General features: G+C 50.9%; 2 protein-coding genes across 15 annotated transcripts; both read left to right on the forward strand.

Annotated features, from left to right (window-relative positions):
* The first annotated feature begins 1,993 nt into the window (after window positions 1–1,993).
* Window positions 1,994–8,802, forward strand: pofut1 (protein O-fucosyltransferase 1). 9 transcript variants are annotated; one of them, XM_057040027.1, is made up of 9 exons: window positions 1,994–2,435; window positions 2,859–2,935; window positions 4,800–4,880; window positions 5,919–6,040; window positions 6,394–6,576; window positions 6,669–6,781; window positions 6,861–7,053; window positions 7,591–7,833; window positions 7,925–8,254. In XM_057040027.1, the coding sequence occupies exons 1-9, from the start codon at window positions 2,428–2,430 to the stop codon at window positions 8,012–8,014; spliced, it is 1,110 nt and encodes a 369-aa protein (XP_056896007.1). In that variant the 5' UTR covers window positions 1,994–2,427; the 3' UTR covers window positions 8,015–8,254. The 9 variants fall into 9 exon arrangements, with proteins under 9 accessions (XP_056896007.1, XP_056895999.1, XP_056896004.1 ...); XM_057040019.1 differs by lacking the exon at window positions 7,925–8,254 and adding an exon at window positions 8,261–8,802 and having other exon boundaries at window positions 2,005–2,435; XM_057040021.1 differs by lacking the exon at window positions 7,925–8,254 and adding an exon at window positions 8,261–8,802 and having other exon boundaries at window positions 2,007–2,737; window positions 2,852–2,935.
* Window positions 8,803–9,010: 208 nt separating this feature from the next.
* On the forward strand, window positions 9,011–14,759 carry kif3b (kinesin family member 3B). 6 transcript variants are annotated; one of them, XM_057040011.1, is made up of 9 exons: window positions 9,011–9,498; window positions 10,117–11,698; window positions 11,782–11,883; window positions 11,958–12,080; window positions 12,398–12,516; window positions 12,603–12,719; window positions 12,801–12,903; window positions 13,708–13,919; window positions 13,998–14,759. In XM_057040011.1, exons 2-9 carry the CDS (start codon window positions 10,313–10,315, stop codon window positions 14,101–14,103), a joined length of 2,268 nt encoding a protein of 755 aa, XP_056895991.1. In that variant the 5' UTR covers window positions 9,011–9,498; window positions 10,117–10,312; the 3' UTR covers window positions 14,104–14,759. The 6 variants fall into 6 exon arrangements, with proteins under 6 accessions (XP_056895991.1, XP_056895995.1, XP_056895992.1 ...); XM_057040015.1 differs by having other exon boundaries at window positions 10,232–11,698; XM_057040012.1 differs by having other exon boundaries at window positions 10,235–11,698.
* Window positions 14,760–14,815: the final 56 nt, after the last annotated feature.

A 14,815-nucleotide genomic window follows, 5' to 3' on the forward strand; every position in this document is an offset into this window, starting at 1 on the left:
AGGAGGACAGGGAGGGGGACAGGGGGAGGAGGAGGAAAGGAGGAGGACAGGAAGAGGAGGATGGGGGAGGAGGACAGGGGAGGAGGACAGGGAGGAGGAGGGGACAGGGGAGGAGGAGGAAAGGAGGAGGACAGGAAGAGGAGGATGGGGGAGGAGGACAGGGAGGGAGGAAGGGGGAGGAGGGGGGGAGGAGGACAGGGGGAGGAGGACAGGGGAGGAGGAGGAAAGGAGGAGGACAGGAAGAGGAGGATGGGGGAGGAGGACAGGGAGGGAGGACAGGGGGGAGGAGGACAGGGGAGGAGGACAGGGAGGAGGACAGGGGAGGAGGACAGGGAGGGGGGGACAGGGGGAGGAGGACAGGGGGAGGAGGACAGGGAGGGGGACAGGGGGGAGGAGGAGGAAGGAGGAGGACAGGGAGGGAGGACAGGGAGGAGGACAGGGGAGGAGGACAGGGAGGGAGGAAAGGGGGAGGAGGAGGAAAGGAGGAGGACAGGGAGGGAGGACAGGGAGGGGGACAGGGGGGAGGACAGGGAGGAGGACAGGGGGGAGGACAGGGAGGGAGGACAGGGGGGAGGACAGGGAGGAGGACAGGGAGGGAGGACAGGGAGGGAGGAGGACAGGGAGGAGGACAGGGAGGGAGGACAGGGGGGAGGACAGCATCATTTCTATATTTTATTTATTTTATTCATGTTTATTTTATAATTCTCATTATGACACATAAATCACGTTTATGTGCGTAAATGGGAAGTTTTTAGTTTTCATTTATTCTTTGATGAGGAACATTGGAAACGTTGATCAAAGCAAAGTTGGAACAATTTAAGGGAAAAAAATAAAGGATTTTTCCTCTTGGAGCTAAAAGCAGCTTTTGTCTTTTTGTCTCGTTTTGATCAGAAAAATATATCATCAATCATAATCTTTTACTAGAAAAATGCAGCAAAAGGGAAAACTTGAATTTAAGAGTAAAAGATAAAAGGAAAACTTGAACTTAAGAGTAAAAGAGATAAAAGGAAAACTTGAACTTAAGAGTAAAAAGATAAAAGGAAAACTTAAACTTAAGAGTAAAGAGATAAAAGGAAAACTTGAACTTAATAGTAAAAAGATAAAAGGAAAACTTAAACTTAAGAGTAAAGAGATAAAAGGAAAACTTGAACTTAAGAGTAAAAAGATAAAAGGAAAACTTGAACTTAAGAGTAAAAAAAGATAAAAGGAAAACTTGAACTTAATAGTAAAAAGATAAAAGGAAAACTTAAACTTAAGAGTAAAGAGATAAAAGGAAAACTTGAACTTAATAGTAAAAAGATAAAAGGAAAACTTAAACTTAAGGTAAAGAGATAAAGGAAAACTTGAACTTAATAGTAAAAAGATAAAAGGAAAACTTAAACTTAAGAGTAAAGAGATAAAAGGAAAACTTGAACTTAAGAGTAAAAAGATAAAAGGAAAACTTGAACTTAATAGTAAACAGATAAAAGGAAAACTTGAACTTAAGAGTAAAAAGAAAAAGAAAACTTGAACTTAAGAGTAAAAAGATAAAAGGAAAACTTAAACTTAAGAGTAAAAAGATAAAAGGAAAACTTGAATTTAAGAGTCAAAAGATAAAAGGAAAACTTAACCTGAACTTCTTCTCCTAACAGCAAGTGCATCAGCAGCGTGACCCCGGCGCCCTGTAGGTGGGGGTCTCGCTTGTTATTTACCCGCTTCCAAAGGAAAGCGCTCTCTCACACTCACGCACGCGCGCGTGAACAACCCCCACGCAACATGGGTTCCAAGGCCGCGTGCGCGTTCACACGAAACGCTGCTTTTTGGGGAAACATCACAGATCATAGAGTTGACCCGCGTGATGCACTAACAGAAAACAACATGCACGCGCGCACACACACACACGCAGACACGGGTGACCCCCCCCCCCCCCCCCCCCCGCAGCCGCGTGCCACTTGATCAAACATCGGATCTCGCTTCGAAGGTAATCAGACGTCACGCGCATCGACAGCCCGCAGAACTCGCGCGGTTCGGCTGCACGCGGCCACAACAACACGTCAGAAGCGGCTCCGACAGCACCGACATGTTTACGACCACCCGAGCCTCGCGCACGCCGATGCGTCAGAAACGTCGGGCCCGTTCAAAGTTAGATAAAAAGACGTCACGTGCACGCGGCGGCACGCGAAGCCACATTCTATACACACACACAGAAGAAAAAAACAGTGAACCCACCAAAAAGTTTCCAGCGCCGCATTAGTCCGCTTCACATGGAGTCCCGCGGAGCTTCCATCCCGACCCGGAGCTCGAACCACCGCGGGAGGAGACCCACGCCGCCCCCGCGCGCTCTGCCGCCGAAGGCCGCTGCTTTTCCAACTTTTCCCGACTTTCCCGGAATATTTGGGAGAGACTCGCGGCCCGAGTGTGTGTGGCTCCCCTCAGGCTGCAGCAGTTATGGGGCGGTAAGCATTGTGGGAGTGTGACGTCAGGCCACTTTCACAAACTTTTTTTTCATCCGTGGGGGGACAGCGAACTGGGCTGCAGCCAGTTCTCCCAGTTCCATGTCCACTTTCTAACACAGCTGCACATTTGGCTCATAAAACATTCCTTCACGGAAAGGTCTGTGACGTCACATCCATTTGAAGCGGTTTTATTTTTTTTATAAATCTTTAATTTTAACGCTTTGACTTTAATTTGTTCTCGTATATCTATGAAATCATCAACAAACACGGGGAATAATGTTGTGGTCGGAGGGAAGCTTCCGGTAATCAAATACTCTTTTATTTAAAGTTACTTCACACGCACGCGGAGCAGAGAGCAGTTTATCGTCATCCATGTTCTATTAAACTGTTTCATAAAAACGTTTCTTTCTTTTAAGGGTTTAGATGGCTAATGGGAGCCTTCCTCCTCCTCCTCCTCCTCCTCTTCACCAGCATCATGTGGTTGGTCCGACATGCTGAAGGTTGGTGGTCCTGCGGCTCCTCGTCCCACCCGAGTCCCTCTGTAGAGGAGGGGTTAGGGTGGGAATCACTTCCAGGGCACACGGCTCGCTTCCTCATAGCCCAGCACGCACGCACGCACACACACGCACACACACACACAAACAACACACACACACTTCACATGCCTTCGTTTTCACGATGATGGGAAGTTAAAAACGTGATTTTGGCTCAGTGAAAGTGGAAACAGAGCCGAATATTTCACGTTCTCGGCCCTAAAAGCTTCAGTAACATTTAAATCAATTTATTTTCCAACTGCGGATTTAAACTGATGTTCATAATAATGTGTTAAAGTCGGTTAAACTCTGAATCCGCGGCTGATTATTGTGCAATACTTTTATTCTGCTAAGGAAACCAATTCAAACCTTTACAATAATCCATCAGAAATGATGATTGTTCCTGTTTTATTATAGTCATTATTATTTAGTTTGAACTTAAATCTGTAAATTACAGTCAGGACTGATTCATCACAAGAGAGGAACATTTCAGACAGACCATAATTTTGCTTAATCGCTTGTAATTAATTACACGGTTATTAAGGAGAGTTCAGCGCTAAATATTCTGAATATTTAAGTTTCAGTTTAGCTCAATCATATCTTTTATTTAAGCTTTAAAACACTTCCAAACGGTCAAATATTAAAAAAAACTCTTAACATAAATTCTAGAGATCTGAATAGTCCGAGTTTAAAAAAGTCAAAACCTTTTATAAATATTTAACACTGTTAGGATTAGAAATAAATTAACTTTCTTAATTTATGTTTCTTCTTTAATATTAAAACATTTCTTCCCTGGAACTGTTTTTGTGAATTCTGTTTTAAGGTTCTGACTGATTGGAAATTCCCACCGTGAAAGTTCTTTCTGAAGTCACATGTTTTATTCATTAGGGTTTTTACATCTGTATGATCTGTATCCTAGTTGCTCCAAAACGAAACACAAAGATAAAATAAAAAAATCTACAAACCAGCAGATTCAGAATCAGTGGCTAAAAACATTAATATTCCTAGACCCAGTATAACCAGGCGGTTTCTCCCCTCCGTCCCAGTACAACAGAAAAGTTAAGTACAACACAAGTTAACAGAATGAAAATAAATTTAAAAGTCACGTGATCCGCGACATGTACCATTCTGACGTCATGGGCCTTTACGTGTTGAGACTGTTGATGTGGCTGAACGCCTTCAGACACCGGAGGGCGTTGGGTTCCATCACTGCGTGTTTGTCGCGTCATGGCGTGACTCTGGAGCGTCTCTCAGCTGACGGTGGCGTCTCCATGGCAACGCCGCTATCAGCTCAGCAGCAGCTGGTGTTTCTGCGGCAGGTTGATAAGACTGAAGGGTGGAGCCCAGATAACGCCAAACTTATGCAATCTAATGAGCGACACGCGTTTCTTGTCTTTGTTTGGTTTAGTTTTTTAACATGTTAAACTGATCAGGAAATTTCCAGACTTTTGGTTTTAAACAGTAACGACAAGATGACGTTTTGCTCTGATGAAAATAAAATAACATCTAGTCTGAATCTTCCCTGTTTTTCTGCAGAACTCACGAATTCAAAACGAAAAGTTACAAATGGGCAGTATAGATCTTTCCAAGACCGTAATGCCAAATAGTTCAGTACAACGTAACGCACTGTTGATGCCATGTTGGGGCTGCAGTAACCACCTCCCTCCACCAGGGGGCAGCGAGACAAGCGCTCGACCATAAACAACAGAACAAGAGCAGACGAAGAAGCCGCCGCCAGCGCGGAGCATCATGGGAGATGAGAAATAAACAGCCATGGCGGTTGTGCTGGCTCGGGACAACTTTGTGATGGTGATCTGTTTATACCTTTTAGTTTTTCTCCACTTGTGTCAAAGCTTCAACAACGGGCTGCGGTGGGACCAGAACGGCTATGTGCTGTACTGTCCCTGCATGGGTATTTAACGCTTTTTATTTCACAATGTTTGTTTTGCTGTTATACCTGTAACAAAGTTTTGTCCTTTAGGGGTTATTTTTTGTGTTACGTTCGTCGTTTCAAATGACCCTATACGAACAGCAAGAAACAGTTTTAGGATGACAAATGTAATTTATTCGTAATACCCCAGATTAACTCTCAACTACAGATCCGATGTCCTTGATTTTGCTCCCAAATCTCAATCTCACCCTTTCCTCCGAGACGCTCGCCTGAACCAGTGCGGCAGTGAACGACACTGCACGTTTTTGCTGTGTTTTTAACATGTAAAGAGAAATACTAGAACACAGGCCGGCGTCTTGCGTAGACCCGGCGAAAACACTCCAATACCCACAATCCTTTGCGGCTCCCTCTATTTCCCACGTTGATTTCTTCAATTGGAGTGATATGTAGTTAGAATACATTTTGTAAGTGAATATAGTATCTAATGCACGCTCAAGAAAAAAATAGATGGATTTAGGAGAACCTGGTCTAAGAACCTGATGTTATCAGCAAATGGTAAAACATGTACACATTTGTATTTAATGTTGATGCCATGATTTATGGTCATCTTTAGGGGTCGATTCTCTTGTTGCAGTTTAACCCACTAATCGATAAACTTGACTCCTTTAAGTTGTACAAATCAGTATTAGGAGGCAGCTCAGTCTGTCGGGGACGAGGCTGAGAAGAGGGTTCTCGGTTCGAGCCCCAGTGTGAAGACTGGTCCTGCCAGGACAGGCAGCACCACCAGAGCACTGCCGAGGTGTCCTTGAGCAAGGTACCAAACCCACAAATGCTCACATCGGGCCCTGCAGTGAACTGGCAACTCACCCCCCTGTGGAGGTGCCCCCCCCCACCCCCGCTAAAGAGAGGACCAGACGGAATCAGTCCTAAATGTTGCTTTGCTTCATGTTACCGTGCACAGAAATGTTCACCAACCTTGTTGATTTCTCTGAAACTAAAGACATTTCAGGTATTTTTACAATCTTAAAGTCAAGTCAAGTGCTTGTTTCTCTCATCCAGGTCGCTTTGGGAACCAAGCAGATCACTTCCTGGGATCTCTGGCATTTGCTAAGATGCTGAACCGAACCCTGGCGGTGCCCCCCTGGATAGTGTATCGCCACCACGTGCCTCCTTATACCAACGTAGGTGAAGTCATATAACACATATAGATGTGTTGACGGGTCTTTTATCTATAACAACCTTGAGATACACGTGGCGAGACGTGGCGTGGCTCAGCTGCTAGAGCCCCGATCTGGATCCCTGCATACTACAGTGCCCTTGAGCAAGACTCTGACCCCAGAATCTCACCTGAAGCTGCATCTCGTGTGTGTGAGCCGTTATTCTCTCATGATTGGAGCAGTGTGAAAGGGTGAATGTAGACCTGCTGAGACCTTTGCGTGGTCAGACGCCGACTCGGTTTGAATCCTGTACACGTTCATTTACGTACGGCCACGAGAGCAAACGGCCGCTGGCACCTTTGCTTTGTTCTCTTTAGGTCCATATTCCCTACAGGGACTTCTTCCAGCTGGAGGCCTTGTCAGCCTACCACCGAGTGGTCAGTCTGGAGGACTTCATGGAGACGCTGGCTCCCCGATACTGGCCGGCAGGACAGAGGAGAGCCTACTGCTTCGAGACGGCTGCCCAGCGAACCGCTGATAAGAAAAGCTGTCCGATGAAGGTGAGTCCCAGCCTGGTTTGAACCGTCCCGTCTTTCTCTTTTGAACTGTGTGTGCGTCTCCTGCCATTCAAACTGTTTTGCACCGTTTTCAGGATGGTAACCCATTTGGTCCATTCTGGGACTATGTTAATGTGGACTTTGACGAGTCTGTCTTGTTTGGTGGTATTTATTTCAGTGCTTACTACCAACCTCAGTGGATGAAGAAGTGAGTGTATCTGCAGATCAGACGGCACTCAGAAGGGTTCTGGCTTGATGAAGCCTTTGCTCTCTCCTGGTCTCCTCAGGTTCCCACCTTCTCAGCACCCTGTTCTGGTGCTTCCTGGGGCTCCGGCACAGTTTCCTGTCTCAGAAGAGCACGTGGGCCTGCAGCGCTACATGGTGTGGTCAGAAAAGATGGTGGAGGAGGGCGACGGGCACATCGAGAAGCTGCTCGTCAGACCCTACGTTGGCATCCACCTGAGAATTGGCAGCGACTGGGTGAGACGGCCCTTTTGATCCTATTCTAATATTTCTCTTCAATTTTGGAAACGTGTGCAACCCTTTATTTTATTGGTTTATCACAACTCCTGTGTGTTGTACACAGCCACTATTGTGTGTGAGGTTTCCATGGAGACAGTTAAAGAACTTGTTGGGTTTGAGACACCTCCTTCTGGTCTGGAATATTTAGATTTTAAGCGTTCTCCTTTAACCTACTTTCAAATCACTCGAGAAGGCATCACGTCCTTGTTCACGTCCACCCTGAGGACAAACAGCCGGCCAGAAACAGTCAGAGCAGTGAAGAATGGATGTGACATCGGAGGAAACGACTCCTCTGGACTCGGGTTCACTCGAACCTCCAGCTCAAAGTTACTGTGAAGGTTTCAGAAGGTTTGAAGGAGGTGTGAAGGAAGTCCCCCTCGAGGGTGGGCAGCACCGCTCTGGTGCTTTGGTATCCTGAGACGCCACAGGTTTCCTGGAGCTGCTTGACTGGCTGTAGAAACAGACCTCGTCATTCTCGCCGTGTTTCCTCTTCAGCAAACCGCCTGTGGAATGTTGGACAGTGGCGACATGGGGCCTCATTTCATGGCTTCGCCCCAGTGTGTTGGCTACGAGCGGCAGACGGCGTTACCCCTCACCGCCACCATGTGTCTCCCTGATCTTGGGGAGATCCTCAGAGCTGTGAAGGTGTGGGTGAAGAAGACGTCCGCCCGCTCCGTCTACATCGCCACCGACTCCGAGTCCCACAGTGGGGACATAGAACAGCTCTTCAACGGGAAGGTGGGTCTGTATGTTCTCAAGTCTTTGGTAGGGCTTCTTTAGCTTCCTGGTTTGATGCATCTGGGTCTGATCTTTTGAGTTCTTTCTTTAGGAGTTTTGTGACTGTGGCCTCATTTGGCCTCCAAAAGGCTGCAGCCAACCTTCCGACTACCAGCTCAGGGCCCAGCTAGCATCAGCATGAGAGCTCCGCTAACACACCTCATCAGTTGCTTAGCAACACGTGCACGATGCAGCCGGCTGCACCCATCTCAGTGTTCAGTGTGAAACTATTTGATTTTTGCTCTGAGGTTTAATCTGGTCAGAGGTGAACATGGACCAATCTTAGCAACTTTCAGTCAGTTAGTTAGCTGGTATAGGTTACCTGTGTACCCGATGCCACCTGTTCGACCCGTCTCCGGGACACTGACACGTCTGTCTCTGGTTTCAGGTGAAGGTCGTCAGCCTGCGGCCTGAGTTGGCCCAGATGGACCTCTACATCTTGGGGAAAGCGGACCATTTCATCGGAAACTGTGTCTCTTCCTTCTCTGCCTTTGTGAAACGACAGCGGGACGTCCAGGGTCTCCCGTCATCCTTCTTTGGCATGGACACACCTGGAAACCTCAGAGTCAGAGAGGAACTCTGAAGACAGACCAGTCGGGCTGATTTGCTTCGGATGTGGCTGAAGTGTCCGGCGGCGCCATGTGTGAGTGCGTCTGCAGGCCTCAGCCGTGGAGCTCCTGAACTCTGAGCGGAGCAGCAGAACGGCTGCACAAACACTTTCTGTCTTAGCTGAACTTGAATCGGTAGAAGCCCAGTTCTGCTCGCCCGGCTGAACCCTGGAGCATCCCAGTGCAGCTTCTCTTCCTCCCTTTTTCTACACCCTTGAAATCCTCCTATGAACACTTTACTTTTCAGGGATGACGTGCACATGACGTGTATGACCTGAGGGTTGATGTGTTTTCCAGAATAAATTGAGTGGTTTCTGAAGAATCGGCCGATAACAGTGTCCAGTTTATACTGGGTCGCCAGCGTGTCCTCCTGGACACCGTCTTTGGGGATACGGAGCAATGATCTGGCCACAGTCAAAACTGCACCGTCAGGCTCAGTGCTGCCACCGTAGGAACTTTCAGGCTAAATCACAAGATTCTTCAACAGCAGATTAAATCAATGAAAACAAAGTATTATATTTTAGTACCACGTGTCCTGTTGGCTTCATGACATCCACGGTGGGTCGGATCCCGGCGAGCTGGTGCTGACAGAGGAAACAGAAGAAAGCATTTGCATTGCTACATGCAGTTAGCCTTCGTGCTAAATCAGGTCCCTTTTAACACATTAAGGTGCTTTTTGTTCACGTTTGGTCTCCATCGTTCCTCTCACATCACAATAACAATTGGCTTTTAATGCATCCTTTTATAAGATGAACACAGATATCAGAAATATGGCAAATTATCGCGACATTTAAGAACAATCAAACTACATGAAAATAATGAAAAAATAAATTGACACCGTACAGTTGAAAGTGTGGAGCTAGTTAGTGACGTCACCGCGACGAGCCAATAGCAGCGCTCCTTATTGAGGGGTCGGTTAGCAGCGCGGAAAGCTAACCGGCGGTTAGTAACCAGGAGTTTTATTCTCCCGCAACAGCAGTCAGCGTTCCACCTTTAAGGTCTTTCCGGTGCGTTTGCGGTGAGTCTCGTTTGTCTCGTGTGGGACATGAGTCGTAGGCGATAAACTTTGTTTTGTCAGATGTTGTGGACCAGCATTTACGCCTGCTACCAGCGTTAGCCAGGTGATGCTAACAGACTCGTCGCGTAGGTTACCCGTGTTGGTGGTTGCCAGGCCGGTCTGTTGGACCTCTGAGGCACCGACGGGGATTCTTACCCAGTCTGTAACCTTTTGATTTGATCTGCTCCTGTAAAAACACTGTCGCCGAACATGCAACCGACACTCGGTCGCCTGCGGGGACCTAATCTGCTCTTAATTGGCTTAATTCAGTCTGCGAGTTTCCCAAATTCTAATCTTCTTTAATCTTTGTTCGTTCAACGAAACCCAAACTGTGAAGATGGAATTAAAGGTCCTTTTAATGACCAGAACCAGGCTGGTTCTGAAACTTTGGACCGCTATTTCCAAGCTTGTTGTGCAGAATTCCCAAATCCTCCTACTGATGGGATGGAGAACATTGGACAATTGTCTCTCTGTAATGTCCTTTATTTAACATTTTATGTTCTATATTTAACATTTTATATTCTAAATTTAACCTTTTAGACCTTGTTTATTTGCTTTAATGCTGAACTTCCCTCCCAGGGATCAGTAGACCTGATCTGGTGATCGGAATGATTTGACCCGGGATCGAGCCGCGGATGCAGCTTTGATCCACGTGGGGACGCGTTTCCTTGACTACCGTCTCTGTGTTGTCCAGCAGCGCCCGATGAGGTGATCGGTGGACGTGCACTGCTCCAGAACCTGGACCCGCCCTAAAGCCAGGACGGTAGCAGCCAACATGTCCCGGAGTAAAAGTTCCGAGTCGGTCAAGGTCGTGGTCCGATGTCGCCCCATGAACAAAAAGGAGCTGGCGGCGAACTACGACAAGGTCGTTTCAGTTGACGTCAAATTGGGTCAAATCATTGTGAGAAACTCGAGGGAAGCGGCTGCCAGCGAACTCTCCAAAGTCTTCACCTTTGATTCCGTCTACGACTGGAACTCCAAACAGATCGATCTGTACGACGAGTCCTTCCGGCCCCTGGTGGATTCTGTTCTCCTGGGCTTCAATGGGACCATTTTTGCTTACGGACAAACGGGCACAGGTAAAACGTACACGATGGAAGGCGTGAGACACGACCCGGAGAGGAGGGGGGTGATCCCAAACTCCTTCGAGCACATCTTCACTCACATCTCCCGCTCCCAGAACCAGCAGTACCTGGTGAGAGCCGCCTATCTCGAGATTTACCAGGAGGAGGTCCGGGACTTGCTCTCTGAAGACCAGTCACGGCGGCTGGAGCTCCGGGAGAGACCCGACACGGGCGTGTACGTCCCGGACCTCCTGTCCATCGTCCCCAGGAACGTGCAGGAGATCGAGAACGTCATGAACGTTGGAAACCAGAATCGCTCGGTTGGAGCCACCAACATGAACGAGCACAGCTCGCGGTCCCACGCCATCTTCCTCATCACCGTGGAGTGCAGCGAGCTGGGCCCGGACGGGGAGGACCACATCCGAGTGGGCAAACTCAACCTGGTGGATTTGGCCGGGAGCGAACGCCAGAGCAAGACCGGCGCTCAGGGCGAGCGGCTGAAAGAGGCCACCAAGATCAACCTGTCGCTCTCCGCCCTGGGGAACGTCATCTCCGCTCTGGTGGACGGCAAGAGCACCCACATCCCCTACCGGGACTCCAAGCTCACCCGGCTGCTCCAGGACTCTCTGGGGGGCAACGCCCGCACCGTCATGGTCGCCAACATCGGCCCCGCCTCCTACAACGTGGAGGAGACGTTGACAACGCTGCGTTACGCCAACAGGGCCAAGAACATCAAGAACAAGCCAAGAATTAACGAGGACCCGAAGGACGCCACACTCAGGAAGTACCAGGAGGAGATAGCGGGGCTGAAGGCTCTGCTGCAGAAGAAGAAGAAGAAGAGGAGGCACCGGAGGAAGGGCGGCCCAGGCGGCAATGGAGAGGATCCAGATGAGGACGGAGACACAGAGGAGGAGGATGAAGACGGAGACTACTGGCGGGAGCAGCAGGAGAAGCTGGAGAGAGAAAGAAAGGCCATCATGGAAGATCACAGTCTGGTAGCGGACGAGAAGACTCGTCTGCTGAAGGAGAAGGAGAAGAAGATGGAAGATCTGAGGCGGGAGAGGAAGGCCCGGGACAAAATCGCAGCCAAAGTCCAGGTGAGCTCATTTCTGTATCGTAACATCTGGAGCAGCCACATGGAGCCCACAACTTTGGCTTTGATCCATTGTCCAACAACTAGATCATGGAGAGTAAACTCCTGGTTGGAGGGAAGAACATCGTGGACCACACCAACGAGCAGCAGAGGATGTTGGAGCTGAAGAGGCAGGAAATCGCTGAACAGGTACAGCCAACATCTGCCAGCATCTGCCAGCAGCTCCTCACAGTCCCGTCCCCTCTAAAACGTCTTGTGTCCAGAAATGTCGAGAACGTGAGATGCAGCAGCAGATGGAGAGTCGTGATGAGGAGACGCTGGAGCTGAAGGAGACCTACAGCTCTCTGCAGCAGGAGGTGGACGTCAAGACGAAGAAGCTGAAAAAGGTGGCCGCTGCTAGCTGCTAGCTGTTAGCTGTTAGCTGCTAGCTGTTCACTGTTAGCTGCTAGCTGTTCAGAGTTAGCTGTTCACTGTTAGCTGTTCGCTGTTAGCTGTTCACTGTTAGCTGTTCACTGTTAGCTGTTCAGAGTTAGCTGTTCACTGTTAGCTGTTCAAGTTAGCTGTTCACTGTTAGCTGTTCACAGTTAGCTGTTAGCTGTTCACTGTTAGCTGTTCACTGTTAGCTGTTAGCTGTTTGCTGCATGATAACATGTTTACCTACTTTTTACATCCTTTATTTTAATTTAAACACGTCATCTTGAAGCTGTTTGCGAAGCTTCAAGCTGTGAAGGCGGAGCTTCAGGACATCCAGGAGGCTCACAGCAAAGAGCGGCAGGACCTGGAACAGAACCAGAATGAGCTAACCAGAGACCTGAAACTGAAGTGGGTCTGCTCAGACTCTTGAACCCTGAAACCTTGTTGATGGGTCAACAGAACCTTCCTCAGTGGGTCGTGTGTTTGTGTTTCAGGCACCTGATCATTGAGAACTTTATTCCCTTTGAGGTGAAGAACAGAACACTAAACCGAGCTTTCTGGGACGAGGAGGACGAAACCTGGAAGCTCAAGCCCATCGCACGTGTGGACGAGTAAGTTGTCCATCCTGGAATGATGTCACTTCAAACCCAGAGCAACCATAAACTGGCGACTTTGTACCACCAACCCCCCAGTGACCATCACATGACCAGACCCGTGTCTGCTAGTGGCTACAAGAGGCCCGTCTGTCAACGCGTCCTCGTGGCCTTGACGTCCAGCTCGGACCCCAGATACAGAGTAAGGACCGAGGGAGAGACGGGTGGACCGAGGGAGAGACGGGCGGACCGAGGGAGAGACGGGCGGGCCGAGGGAGAGACGGGCGGGCCGAGGGAGAGACGGGCGGACAGAGGGAGAGACGGGTGGACCGAGGGAGAGACGGGTGGGCGGAGGGAGAGACGGGCGGGTGGGCAGAGGGAGAGACGGGCGGACAGGGGGAGAGACGGGCGGGCGGAGGGAGAGACGGGCGGGCGAGGGAGAGACGGGCGGGCGGAGGGAGAGACGGGCGGACCGAGGGAGAGACGGGCGGACAGGGGGAGAGACGGGCGGGCCGAGGGAGAGACGGGCGGCGGAGGGAGAGACGGGCGGGCCGAGGAGAGACGGGCGGACCGGGGGAGAGACGGGCGGACCGAGGGAGAGACGGGCGGACCGAGGAGAGACGGGCGGGCCGAGGGAGAGACGGCGGGCGGAGGGAGAGACGGCGGGCGGAGGGAGAGGCGGGCGGAGGGAGAGACGGGCGGACCGAGGGAGAGACGGCGGGCGGAGGGAGAGACGGGCGGGCCGAGGGAGAGACGGGCGGGCGGAGGGAGAGACGGCGGGCGGAGGGAGAGACGGGCGGGCGGAGGGAGAGACGGGCGGGCCGAGGAGAGACGGGCGGGCCGAGGGAGAGACGGGCGGGCCGCGGGAGAGACGGGCGGGCCGAGGGAGAGACGGGCGGGCGGAGGGAGAGACGGGCGGGCGGAGGGAGAGACGGCGGGCCGGGGGAGAGACGGCGGACAGAGGGAGAGACGGGTGGACAGGGTCTCACCTCTGATCCTGTTCCAGGCAGAGAACCTCTTGTCCACCGTCCTGGACCTGCCGGCTCGGACCACCAGAGACTACCAGGAGCCGGCCATGGCCCCCAGGGTGGCGGCGGCCCTGGAGGACGCCCTGCGTGATGAGGACGAGATTGAGGTGGATGCGTCCGCCCTGTGTGGGCGCTGGGCGCCGGCGCCACCCGCCACCGCCAGGAGCAGTCTGAGGACGCCAAGCTCTGGGTGAGCAGCTGGGCGGAGCCTCCTGGCCCCACCCCCACCTGAGGTGGACGCCTTTAATTCTTGTCTTGATTCTTTCAGTCGGCCCAGAAAAGGACGAGCGTCCAGCACGGCGGCCTCGGGCACCGGCCGCTCCGGCCCACAGTCCCCTCTGTACCCGCAGCCCCGGGGCCTGGTGCCCAAGTGATGCCCCGCCCTGCTGGGGGTGTGGCTGCACCCAACTTCCTGTAACCATCACCGTTAGCATTAGCTTCACATGACGCACACAGCTACATAGAGCAGAATTTATCTGGAACTTTGGAGGCCGGCAGGTCAGCGTGGGGAGAACCACAGGCCCTGGAGGGGGGGGGGGCAGGCTGGTGACCAGAAAGGCCTGGAACTGGGGGTGGAACCCAAAACATTAGGCTTCAGGTGGGACTGCAGGGGGCGCTACAGAGCTGCCGCCCTGCTTCATCAATAGAGCTAAGCCCCGCCCCCTTTCCTCTGTCTGCTGTTCTGTTCTCATCACGCTCCACGGTCCCGCATGAGTCTGGGCCGGTCCTGGTCCCGGTCCTGGTCCCGGTCCCCTGCAGGTGCAATGTGTCTGAGTGGATACTGATCACCGGGGAAACGTGACAGGAAGTGACCTGGTGGTGATTGATGGTGAAAATGTGATCGTTCTGTCAATGTGTCGATCGTCTGGTGAACTTGAGCAGATGCTTTAGTGTAGCTCTCCTGGGATCACCAGACCAGATCACCGGATCACCAGACCAGATCACCAGGTGAGGGAGGGGTGCAGGAGAGCGAGCCGCTCGTCTGCTTCTTTGTTTCTTTTGGATTAAAAGATTTTGTCATCAAATTCAACCTTTGGTGTTTTCCTTGCTTCGGTCAGATGCACCGTTTCCATGACGACACACGTA

This window comes from Takifugu flavidus, chromosome 8, assembly GCF_003711565.1.
Source record: "Takifugu flavidus isolate HTHZ2018 chromosome 8, ASM371156v2, whole genome shotgun sequence".
NCBI classification, from domain to species: Eukaryota; Metazoa; Chordata; class Actinopteri; order Tetraodontiformes; family Tetraodontidae; genus Takifugu; species Takifugu flavidus.